The 13,050-nt window shown below is 44.7% G+C and overlaps 1 protein-coding gene across 2 annotated transcripts in view; it reads left to right on the top strand.

Moving 5' to 3' along the window:
* Nucleotides 1-9,934, top strand: part of EEPD1 (endonuclease/exonuclease/phosphatase family domain containing 1) — an 85,086-nt gene extending 75,152 nt beyond the window's left edge. Inside the window, exons 4-7 of one of the 2 annotated variants that reach the window (XM_073332891.2) lie at nt 233-367; nt 1,839-1,971; nt 8,882-9,076; nt 9,327-9,934. In XM_073332891.2, coding sequence (XP_073188992.1) covers nt 233-367; nt 1,839-1,971; nt 8,882-9,076; nt 9,327-9,526 — 663 coding nt within the window. In that variant the 3' untranslated portion in view covers nt 9,527-9,934. Of the gene's footprint in view, nt 1-232; nt 368-1,838; nt 1,972-5,608; nt 5,742-8,881; nt 9,077-9,326 lie in introns of those variants that run through there. The other variant, XM_073332892.2, reaches the window with a different exon arrangement.
* Nucleotides 9,935-13,050: the final 3,116 nt, after the last annotated feature.

Here is a 13,050-nt window from a genome sequence, read left to right as displayed (position 1 = left end):
CTGGATGCTAAATCAGCACAAGTTGCCCCACATTGCCATGTGTCTCATGTTTTCTGAACAGCTTCCGCCACCATTGAGGATACTACTGACCTTGGACCCTAGACGCTGGTGGGAGTGATATGCTCCAGCTGCGTTGGGCTGAGTGTAGCCCTTTGTGCGAGTCGTGGAATGATGACGGGAACGGTGTCACGTTTCAGCTTTTGTTACCAGCTTTTTCCCTTTTTAATTGTAGGGTGTCGAATATTCTGGCTTCCTCTGGGACACGACGGCTGGCATCGAGCTGAAGGATGCGTCCTCCCAGGAGAGCGCCCACACTAATGGAAATGGGAAACACGCCTACCCTCCCCCTTACCTTGCACATTTCAAGGTGGTGGCATCGTGTTGAGTTTGCCTTTTTAATTATGCTTCTGTAAAAACGTTTTAGATAGAAAATCTAAAGGAGCAACATTTCCTTTCTAATGACTAAAAGTTGCCTGGCCTTTAATGGAGGCCAATACAGTGACCTGTTATATCATAAGCAAAGCAGCTTGGCTGTACTCTGACTGCGATAAGGCATTAGCAGGCCTTATCCCTCTGTACTGAAGAAGTGAGAGTGAAGGCCCTTCTGCTCTCATGGACAGGGGGTAAACAACAATCAGCAGATCTCAGCAGCATGGACGATGGTGTAGAATAGGGCATGCTGACTCTCTGCTATGCTCCACCTCTTTATCAACCCAGGGGGAGCACCTCCATTCCCACACCACAGGCTATGCATGGTAGGAAGGGAAGGTATGGGGTGGGGCCTCTATATGTGCCATTGTCCCCTTTAAACTCCATGGGAACTGTTGGTATAAATCCATGCTAATCTTGTTCCACCTTCACCAAATGAACCCCTTTGAGGGTGGGGCAGGTCCAATAGAAATGACCACAGGACCAGTACAATTATGCCATAAACTCTGGGAGGAGGATGGGAAGCAATGCAGAAGCACAGGGGCTCCAGTAGCCTTGAGATCTGCAGGCTGAGCTCCCCGATGCCTTCAGGGGGCAGGACAGGCTCAAATCTTTCCCTTGGTGGAGAAATGTAAACTCAGTTCCACCAGTGAGACCTCACAAAGTTTGTAAGCTCTTTCACTGGGACAGCCCCTTTAGGCATGTCAACAAACTCTAGAAGCGTTGTCTGTCTGAAATGGGGTACTTGCCTGTGTGCCTGTATGTGTGTGAACAAAGGAGACCAAGTGTCAAGTTGATGCACCTGCCTTCACATAAAATAAACTGGGCTACAGAGGGATCATGGTTTGTGACTATGATGCCTTTGATAATATTTGAATTGATTTCTAGTATGTACAAAAAAGGTCAAAGTTAGGGATACTGCTGCTTGCTTTTTACACACACCAGATGCTGATCTGAGTACCAGCTGCTAAGTATGTGTGCGCTGGGCAAAGAGACCAGTGAACAGTTTTCATCAAGGAGTTGTGTTCCCTGTTTGGTCTCCGTGACATTTTAGTACTGGTCACAATATGGGATAATTAATATGTGTAATAACTGAACAAAGTTGGCGTTATGTGTATTTTCAGTAGTAACGTGTGTTGTGTTGGTACACAAAGTAAAGGAGCTTATTGCTTATGAAAAGCTGCTTGCTTCCCCAGGCCTGAAAGGATAGAACTATATTGCCGCTAGAGCTGCAGAATGTCTGCCCTGGACTTTTCAAAGAAAACAAAAAAATAAATCACACCCTCATCCTGGTGACCAGTCCCAAATGCTAAATAGGTGTGCTCTAGGTGTGAGTGACAGCATGAAAAGCTTATGCCTTTGTGAACTATTCTGAACCTGTCTTTGTTATGTTGTTTGCTCCTTTTCAGGTTGGAATGAATGATCTAACACTGGTTAACCTTCATCTGGCCCTTGCACCCTCAGCAGGAGAGAATACAGAGAAGAATCATGATAGCCACAAATTAGCAACCTTTGCACAGACTCTGCAAGAAACACTGAAAGGTATGACTATGACATTATTTTTCTCCAAAGATATGGGCATAGGTCAGCTTGTTTAATACAACTAATCTAAAACTAAGGTCCACAAACACCCACAACAACTTTATATTCTCACCATCCCTATTTCAGTTTAAAAGTTCTAAGCTATTTCCATCCCATGAGTTTCTCAGTGTGTTTTTCTCTGTTTTTTGTCTGACTTTTAAGGCATAAGCTCCTTGGTACCAGGACTATCTTACTGTGCTGGGCACATTGTTGATCCTGAACAATTAACAGTAATTAACATGGGGCCTGATTCACTTTGCACTGGTTTGCCACTGATTTATATAGAATTACTCCTGATTGTACACCACTGTAAAACCCCAGTTCAGCAAAGCTCTACTGATGTCAATGGAATACTCACATGCTTAAAGTTAAACACATGCTAATATGCTTTGCTGAAATGGGGCTTATGTGAGATCAGAATCAGGACTAGTGATTTTTCATGCAGAAATTGAGTGTATGTATTAACTTCAGAGTATTTTTGTAACTATTTGGAAAAAAAACAGTGCATCTTTCAAATCATTTGATGCATATTTAAGAAGAAGAAGAAAGCCAAATCCTACTTTGTTATAAATTGTTGTAAATTCAGAGTAATTCAACTGACAGCATGTAAATCAGAGTAGATTTTGGCACTGAATATGTAATTTAATAAAGGGAAGCTTGACTCTGTCCCACTTCTGACAACCTGCCTGCTTCCTGTCCGGGTACTTGTAGGTTGGGCTCAAACAGTTTCTTATGAGGCTAAGCAGTGATTTTCCAGTACTTATGATTTTTGATATTAGGGCCCTTTATAGGGATAGGAAAAGTGAGCATGTTGTTTGCTGTTTAACAAAGACCAAACAGTTACAAAGTTAGGTATGGAATACTTGTGGCACCTTAGAGACTAACCAATTTATCTGAGCATAAGCATAAGATACATCCGATGAAGTGACCTGTAGCTCACGAAAGCTTATGCTCAAATAAATTGGTTAGTCTCTAAGGTGTCACAAGTACTCCTTTTCTTTTTGCAAATACAGACTAACACGGCTGCTACTCTGAAAACTGTCAAAGTTAGGTGTGTGATGATTTTCAGTTTGGCCCAGTTTGGCAAGGTCAGCCGCTTGAAAAGTTCAGAATCTATACCAATCTCCTATTCCAGGAGAGGTGTGGGCAGTTTTTATGCACACTCTCTTGTTTTCCTTTGAGCTGCAAGATGTCAGTCAAGGCTGTTTTTAAGTCATACTGTGTTAAGTATTTGTTCACATAACTTGAAATTTGAAAGGATTCTTTTAAAAAATGGATCATTTATGTAACCCATATGGGCCAAATTCAGACCTGGCATAAGGGGATGGAGGTTTATAGAAGCCAATAGAGTTGCACCCACTTACTCTGGGTCTGAATTTAGGTTTACATCTTTAGAGTTTCATTTTAGTTCTGTTTTCATTTATTTTAACCAGGGTTTAATATAAGAATGGCCATGCTGTGTCAGACCAATGGTCCTTGTGGTTTGGAACTTTACAGAGGCATGGTACTGTTGGGTTGTGTTCAGTTTTTCACCTAAAGCAGGAATTCAGACTCTTCTTCTTGTGTGAAGACTACCATGTATCTTCTCCAAACGAACAGTGTTCAGTCCCACTGAAGCCAATGAGATGACTCATGTACTTAAAGTTATGCATGTGCTCAATTTTCTTCCTTAATTAGGCCATAATATGTGGATAGTAAAGACAGAATTTCACCGGGATACTCAAGTGTGTCACTTAGTTTATGAGTTAAAATGAAGTAAAGTGGAACTTTAAGGAAACCTTTTCTGCTTTCAGACTCCTTTTGTGAACAAATGGCAGGTTTGTTTTCTTGCACACATGGGAAGTGGCACCTGTACATTGGAGGAAACTAGTTATTAAGCATAGCTCCCTCATGGAGCACCCTGGGTCCTCAAGAGCAATAGAGTCTCCTTGTTCCTCCCTCATCAGTGGCCCTGTGGTCTTAGGCCAGTGAGCCCTGGATTCTTAATGCTCTTCCCTCCGGGAGCGATTGAGAGGCTCCTACAGCTCCTAGGAGCTGACCCCATGCAGCCAACTCCCTTTTTTTCCTCTCAAACATTGTGCCTGTCTGGGTTCAATGCACAAGTCTGTGTGATCCCACCCATATTCAAGCCATCCTGGGCCAGCAGCTGGTTGTCCTAATATGTCAGTCAGGCTCCAGGTCCAGTAACTCTTCCTCCCCCTGGCTGGCCAAGCCCCCACAGGCTGTCCATGTATTGAGTGCCCAGTTTAGACAGATCTTTGAGGTTCTGGGAGGGTCCTTCTTTCTGGAGCCTCCTCATAGGTTCCCTGCTCTGTGTCATGCCCTTCTCATGATTATGCCATCACTTCCTTCAAGAGTAGGTCAGGTCTTACCGCAGCACATGATGGAAATTCAATTTCATTGCTATGGGACTGATCCAAAGCCCATTGAGGTCAATGGAAAGCTTACCATTGAGTTACGTGGACTTTGGATCAGGCCCTGTGAGACTGCTGGAAGGAAATGAGGGCTTCACAATTCTCTGAGAGAAAACAGCGTTCAACACTGCTCATTACCTAGTAGGAGATGGTGATTTACCTTTCTTTGACTATCGTTCCAAGGGATCTAGAATGCCTTCACTAATCACTTTGGTATACAGATGATCAAATAAAGAGATCGAGGAGGGGAGTAGACCATTGATAAGCGTCGTCTTGCCCCGAATCTGCAACGTACTGAGGTTTTTTGCATTTCAATACTGTGGCTGTTGGGTAGGCTAAGAAAGTATTGTTCTCCACTGCCATAAAGTCAACCAAGTATAGATCAGAGAAACTGTTTCGAGTAGTGTACAACTTAGAGCAGGGGTGGGCACGCTTTTTGGCCCGAGGGCTATATCGGGGTGCGGAACTGTATGGAGGGCCGGGTAGGGAAGGCTGTGCCCCCCAAACAGCCTGGCCCCCGCCCCCTATCGCCCCCTCCCTCTTCCCGCCCCCTGACTGCCTCCCTTAGAACCCCCGACCCATCCAACCACCCCCACTCCTTGACTGCCCGCTCCCAGGACCTCCTGCCCCAATCCGCCCCCCCCCAGAACCCCACCCGCTATCCAACCCCCCCTGCTCCCTGTCCCCTGACTGCCCTCCCGACCCGTAGCCACACCTCTGCCCCCTGACAGGCCCTCCCGGGACTCCCAGGCCCTATCCAACGCCCCCTGTTCCCCGACCCCTGACCGCTCCCCCTCGAACCTCTGCCCCATCCATCTGCCCCCGATCCCTGTCCCCTGACTGCCCCCCCCGCAACTCCCTACCCCTTATCCAACACCCCCCCCCCAGCTGCCCCTGTCCCCTTATCATGCCGCTCAGAGCAGCAGGACCTTGCAGCCCCGCTGCCCGGATGGAGCCAGCTGCGCTGTCTGCAGGGCGAGCTTAGGCTGCGGGGGAGGGGCCGGGGGCTAGCCTCCATGGCCAGGAGCTCAAGGGCCAGGCAAGGATGGTCTCACGGGCCGGATATGGCCTGCAGGCCGTAGTTTGCCCACCTCTGACTTAGTGAATATGCTTTGTCTCTGTTTGGAAATAGAACATAGTGGAATCTTTCTCACTCTGAAGATTTTTCCATCTGTTTAATTAAGATCACTTTGATCTGGATGATTCTGGCTATGGTAACATAAGAACCCACAAGACTGGACAAGCATGCCATCATCTCAAAGCTGAGTGCCACCTGATCTTGCCAGCGGAGATTCTGGAAGCGCAAAGCTCTGACTTGTGAGAGGACCTTTGTTACTCACAAATGGTGAAAACTGGGCCAGTGAGGGGCTGTTTGGAGTCAATTTTTTATGAAAATTACTAATACCTCCTTTTGGGTAGAAAAAAATGTACTAGGTTCTCTCAGCTGCTTTTGCTCAGGAAGCCATCCCTTGACATTAGCAATCTCGCTAATTACGGCTTAGTCTCAAAACTTCTTTTCTTGAAGAGAGTGGTTAGGAAAGTTGCAGCAATGTGCCTCTGGGATCCTTGTGCTCCTTTTCAGTCTAGTTTCCATCAGGGATGTTGTGATTGCATTAGTTTTCTTGGCCAGTGACTTTGGCCAAAGGCTGCATCTCCACGTGGATTCTTTTAGCTATTTCAGCAATTTTTGATATCCTTGTCCAAGAGCAATTGTAGACCTAATCTGAGGCTGGAGAGAGATGCTTTTGATGGCTCAGTTCTTCCTTTCTAAAAGGGGAAGGATGGTCCAGCGATTAGAAGTAATTACCATGCTCTGCCACCCACTTCACTGCAACATTGTAACATCATGACCCAATGAGATCTAATTCATTTCCCTGCTCTTACCAAGACTGGGATCTTAGTTGGTTGTGAGATAAACATGCAAAACTCAGGACTGATGGATACCATCCTGTGCAACTTAGTGCATGAAAAGTGGTACCCGACCAGATTGGATATAGGCTGCAAGGTGGGAATAATACCTTTTAAAAGGACGCCTTCAAGAATTTGTTTATAAGCTGTTTAAACGGTGTTTTCTATTTGTAGTAATGCGTTAGAAGCACGCAAGTAAACGAATTACTTCCAGAGTGATTCTGACCTTATCCATCAGGCAGGCATTGATTTTCCTCGTAATTCTAATGGAGCTGAAAATAGCATGATTGTTTCTTTTAAAAGGGGGAGCCACTGTCACAAACACTCTGCAGAGTAATTACTAAATATCATGTGGTTTGTGATACTCTTAGAAGACTGAAAATAATGGTGGTTTCTCTGCTTCATTATTTTTAATCAGTAAAGGTTGGTCCTGCCACCCTTTGTTTCTTATGGGGCAGCTGGGTTTTGCAGTGGGGTATTTTTTCCCCTTCTAAAGCATAAGCAAAAAGATGAATGCAGTGTAGTTGTAGCTGTGTCAGTCCCAGGATATCAGAGAGACAAGGTCAGGGAGGCAGTATCTTATACTGAACCAACATTTGTTGGTGAGAGAGCTTGTCAAATTCTTGTCTCACCAACAGAAGTTGGTCCAGTAAGTAAAAAGATAGCAGGGAAGAGATGAACAGTGTTTGTTGTTTAACTTAAGCTCCCTCTGCTGGCTGACTGCCTCTACAGCAACAGAACATAATTGTAACCAGTTAGACCAGGGACCTTCAGACCTAGGGGAGAGTTCAGCCTACTGGTTAGAGCTGGATCTAGGGTGAGCACAGTCCAGGAAACAAGCCAAGGGTCAGTACTGGAGGCACAGAAGCCAAATGCCAGAGCCTGAGGGTAAACCACAGTTTGTAAGCCAGAGGCAAGCCAAGGACCAGTTCCAGAGAGACTGAAGCCGAATCCAGAACCAGAGGATCAATCAGAGCAGTAAGCCAGAGGGCAGCAGGGGCCGGAACAAGGTCAAGCACAGCTGCAGACATGGTGCACATGGAGCAGTTGCTGATCTGCTGTGGGAACCAGGCTTATAAGCAAGGTTGCTAAACCAGCAGCCAGTCGGGGCTGTGGACACTCTGTCAATCCCAAGGCAGTACAGTGGGCTCACTGGTTGCCTAGCTGTGAAGTTAGGGAGCAGGCCAGTATCTGGACCTAGCTGATCTGGTCTGTGACAAATAGTAACTGTAGGATGGTACATCAACAGCAGATATTTGAAATAAACTCATTCTCAAACACCCAGATACTTATAATCCATACGATATTCTCCATCAGATTTTCTGAGGTCAAATTTTAGGCTATTTTAGCACATCTGTGTCCTTTTTTAGAAGTTTATTCATACTAATTTATCAGGTCATAATGCAATGACTTCTTTGGTTGGATACCAGCATCATTGAGGTCATCACCACAACCCTGGGAGTGGTCTGAGTTAGGTACCAGAAGAGTCTTTTATCAAGGGTGAAAGAGACACAAATATCTAAAGACTGATTCTCTTCTTGCGCTAGCATACATCAAGGATATCTTCATTGGTAGCCTTGGAGCTACACTGGTGTCAAAGCAGCAGGATATTTCAGGAATGGGGATGAGATTTAAAAATAAAATATTTGGAATCTAGACAATTTTCCACATATATTTAAGGTGAGATTGTTAAAGAAGCCTAAAGAAGTTGAGTGCGTAACATCCTTAGTTCCTTTCAAAGTCTCAACCTTAGACAAACTCTGAGGCATCTCAAAGTTCCACAAAATCAATTTAATCACATAGGCAAATAAATACAAGTTTCATTTCTTCTGTAGATGTATAGAGTCCTGGATTGTGAATTGGAAGGGGCCATGACTGCTGCTTCTGCCATCAGGCTCACAGGCTGCTAGACCTGGTGGTTTTTTTAAATTTCTTAAATCTACAATTTTAGAATGAGTGTCCTGCATTCTTGTGTTTTTCTGGCACTAATCCATCCTTGAGGAAGACACACCCTTCTTAGTATTTTCACAAAAATGTCTTAGTAGCAAAACTGTAAAAGGACAGCAGCAGAGCATATTTGGCCCAAAATGTAGATCTTGTTTAAAACAACACAACAAACAAGCAAACAAAACCCTCCCACCTTTTACAACGCCTAAGATTCCTAAGATATACAAGACCAGACTTACCACCACTTGGTGGTAGGGTCAGTCTGTCGTGTACAAATGGATAGTTCCCCAGACATAGTTGTGATGAGGGAAATTCAAAAAGGAAACAAGCAGCATAAATTGTGCAATGTATATTGGATTTCCAGATTCTTTTTTTGGTTACAATTGTAATAACCTGAGTGGCTATTAGTAAGATAGGTAAGCTAATGTGTTCGTTCACAATAGAAGATTTTTAACCATATCATGCCATGTTCAAAAAACAAACAGCCCTATGCAAAGTAAATTCAGTATCGCTACTCAGTGGTTGTATTTCTTTTCCCACATCCCATATTTAATCACTGATTTTTTTCCTCCATTCTTTTCTTGTCCTTTTAATTTTTCTAGGAGAAAAAGATTTGATCATCTTAGGCGATTTTAACCAAGCCCCAGACAGCAGTGACCTCGATCTTTTGAGAAAAGAAAAGTTCCAACACCTAGTTCCTGCAAATACATTTACAAACATCAGCACAAAGAATCCTCAGGGATCTAAGTCGCTGGATAACATCTGGATCAGTCGAAGCTTGAAAAAGATCTTCACAGGTAAAATTTCTCTACCAGCGGGAACAATGTTTGAAAACACATTCTTTATATGACCCCTTCTAGGCTGGCATCTTGACTCACTCGTGGATAGTGTTATCTCATCATCAGTCCCATTGATGTCAGTCGGAATGAGATTCCTCATGTGCATAAATGTTTGCAGAATTGGGCCCTTGGTCTTATATGGATTAAGCCTCTTTCCTCTGGCCCCTTTCCGTACTAATCTTTGTCTCTGCAATTGTTCTTCATGCAGGTCACTGGGCTGTTGTGAGAGAAGGCCTTACAAATATATGGATCCCTGATAACTGGTCCTGGGGAGGAGTGGCTTCAGAACACTGCCCTGTATTAGCTGAATTTTACATGGAAAAGGACTGGAACAGAAAAGAGGTGACCCGAAATGGAAACGGGGTGACCGTGGAACGCAGTGACTCACACATTAAACATGAACGATGATGAACTAGGGCGTGGCAGGGCCCAGTCAGAAGATCCCATTGCTTGAGGCTCAACTGTGAAGCAGAACTGCCTCCCCCCCCATTTAGAGAGCATCAGCCTCTGCTTCTGATGATGTCTCTCCCCTACCGCATCTACTCCCACGCCTCCAGTGCCCCTCGTGGGTGTTGTAGGAGATCTCACTGCCGCAGAGCGATTTGTAACTTTTTACAGATGCAGTGGACGCATACACGCCTGGAGACTTGGAGGAGAATCATACAGAAAATAAAATGCACTTTTACTACGGCACATTATCTCTGTTAAAACCCAGCAGAACAGGGCTTTTGTTGTTGTTGATGTTTTTAATTGATTCCTTGTAAAGTGAAGCAATAATGGAGACCATAAAAAGAGACAAGAGACACGCCTTGGAAACTGTCAGTGATTTGTCGAGTATAGTTTAACACTTGCAAAAACTGTCATGATGTAACATTTCTTTCTGACCAATACATGATCTGACCTGAGGATTATATAGGGCTAGTTTGAGTCTTTTGATCTCAGAGAGGCAAACGTATTCCCCAGTTCTCCCATTGCTCCTGAAGGTGGAGAGTAATTTACTTCATCCTTTTTCAGACTCCAGCTAACTCCCCCCGTGCACCCAGCCAGCTACTCAAGCTGTCAGTGAGTGAGCAGAGCCAAGGCTGCTACTCCTCTCTGCCTCCTTGCTCACAGGGTGAAATATTAGAGAAGCAGCCCCTGCTTCCCACCCTGCAGATGGAGCTGTAATCTGAGTAACCCTGGTATGGCTGAGCAGAGAATTTGCGGTGGTTTTGGAGACAATCTAGTTCATAGTATTTATCCATGAGTTAGCATTTTTAACAAACTGCTGTCTGCACAGTGCAGTGGTGCACATCAGTGGGGTGTGAATTCTAATGCTAACCAACATCATCAGCCAGGACTAAGTTAACGTGCACGAGGGAACTTCTAGTGCACCCCAGCAGGGTCTACACAGGCCACGAGTATGCGACACTTTGGTGCACATTAGAGTTCACGCCCCACTGATATGCACTACCATACCAGGTAGGCAAGCCCTATTTTTGTTCTGTCCTGAAAGCTGAGGGAATACAGTCCTAGAGTCGTGAAGTTTAAGGCCAGAAGAAATCACAAGCTCATCTAGTCTGACCTATATATCACAGGCCACTAATATCACTCAGCACCTGCACACTAAACCCAACAACTGAAATTAGACCAAAGTATTACAGCCCACTGGAGACTGGACTGTTATGGGCCACAGGCAGAGAACAGGAGGGACTGAGGTGCACCAATGCCGGAGGCCACCACAGTGGTAGGGAAATGATTAAATGAGATCTATCTGGACAATCCTTTCTTGAACATGGTATGCCTGTGTGAAGTGTGCGGCAGTTTGGGGAAAATTTTGTTTCCCTTGCCTGTCTTGTGGCGGGAGGACTTCAGTCAACAGGCTGTCAATCCAGTGGCTGGAGCCAAGCACTACATTTGCACATATGCACAATTCTCAAAGTAATTATTGAAAAGCAAGAGACACAAAGCCAACCAGGATATGAAAGAGCAAATCAGCATTTACCAAAGGAATGTGTTGAGTTTGAAAGGAGCCGTAGCCCTGCCAAATGGCCTGCTAAGGTGCACTCTCTTTCTAGGCTCTAACAGATGATCCAGAACATTTTCACCATGAATTAAAAGAAAAGGTTTATAACATTGTGCTATGGAGAAAAAATAAATCACAGCTTTATATCTGAGTGGGTTATTATAAATGAGTGCTTAAAAGCAAAATACATTAAATCTCCCCTCGCTACTTTCATTGTACTGGCTTTTGGAAATAAAGTCTGAACGCTTAGTTAGGAGTAACTAAGTGATACCACTCACACATACACATTGTTATTTTGCAGAAACAATAATTTTGAACAGATTTGCTTAAATTTAAAAAAAAAAAAGGAAACTGGAATAAAATAAACCTGTTTGGACCTGATTCTGAACTCACACTGCTATAAATCCTGGGCTAATGCCATTGAAGACCATGAGAGGTATGTCTGCCCTTCCCACAGGCCCCGTTGGCCCGGAGTGGCAAACCATGGCCAGCGGGAGTCGCAATCAGCCAAACCTGAGGACGCGGCAGGTAAACAAACTGGCCCAACCCGCTAGGGGCTTTCCCTGAACAAGCGGTGCCCCTAGTTTGGGAACCACTGCTGTAGTGTAACCATTTTCTAAATGCTTCACAGAGCAAGAGATTTAATATATAGTTTACATTTATATCACATCTTCCATTCATAGACATCCTGGTTCTGGAAACCCTGTGCGTCTCCTAAACTTTCAGCACAGGGGTAATCCCATTGACTTCTCATGTGCTTAAGTGCATGCATGAACGTTTACAGAATTGGGGCCGTAGATCTCAAAGAATTTTACAAAGATATGTCCTTTGATTCCCATTTTCACACATACAGAGAAACTGAGGCACAGTGACGTGCCCAAAGTCACAAAGTGAGTAACCAGCAGAGCTTGGAATAGCATCCAGGAGGTTTGCTAATGCCTAGTGCTGCATGGACCTGATTCTGGGGTCTTTACTCATGGTGAGTGGCACCTAATTCCTCCAGTAATCCCACTGAAATCAACTGATCACTTGCAGAGTCAGGTATTACTCAACATGAGTAAGGGTGGCAGAATCCAGGCCTGTATGAACAACCTATCATCAGAAAAAGATTCATAGAGTTTTTCCTGCTTTTTTTTAAGTTCCTAATATTTTCCTCCTGTAAAAATGGCTGGAGACTGAATTTACCTTTTAGCTAATGAAACTTAAGCTAAATAAGCCAGACCCCCAGCTGGTGTGAACAGTGGAGTAGCACGAAAGTCAATGGAGCTATGCTGATTTACACCAGCTGAGGATCTGGCCTGGCGTGTTGATGGCAGCCTTTAACCGGTGGTGGGTACAATCAGAAAAGTGGCTATAAAATGGCATAGGGGGAATCTCTAGAGATTGCTGGCAGAGCAGGTTAATAACTCTAGCTGAACATTAGCCTTCCTGCTGTGCAGGTGCTCTGGGGAAGGTTGGTGAGGCAGGGATGAAGGCTGCAGGCCAGTGAGGCTCCCCAGGAGAAAGGCAGGAAACTGCACAGAGTAGCTGTTTGGTAAGCAGAAAGAGGCGCTTTGGAGCAAGAAGTCTACAGCGTGGAGGAAACAGCCCTGATGCTTTTGATTCCTGGCTATGTAGAGTAAGTGAATTGAACCTCTGTGTGAGGGGGAGTGTAAGGCATAGGCCCCTATTACGTCCCATTGGGACTTATGGAGATATAAATGGTGCATAGGCCTCTTGCTGCCCTCTGCACAAGGGACTGTAGCAGCCATTAAGGGGAGTTTGCTCCGTTTGTTGTATATGGTGCTCTCTGAACATGGTGAAGGGGGGGGGGCATTAATAGCTCTTGTTTGGAGTGGGGGCCTTGGGGTGTTTTGCTTTCCAGCACTCTCGCAGCCTGCTCTCATGTTGTTATCCTCTCGATAGTGTCTCCATCGTATTTTACTTC

The sequence above is a fragment of the Lepidochelys kempii genome, chromosome 2 (genome assembly GCF_965140285.1).
Source record: "Lepidochelys kempii isolate rLepKem1 chromosome 2, rLepKem1.hap1, whole genome shotgun sequence".
Classification (NCBI taxonomy): domain Eukaryota; kingdom Metazoa; phylum Chordata; order Testudines; family Cheloniidae; genus Lepidochelys; species Lepidochelys kempii.
The sequence above is the reverse complement of the archived record's forward strand: the minus strand, read 5'-3'. Positions and strand labels throughout refer to the sequence as shown.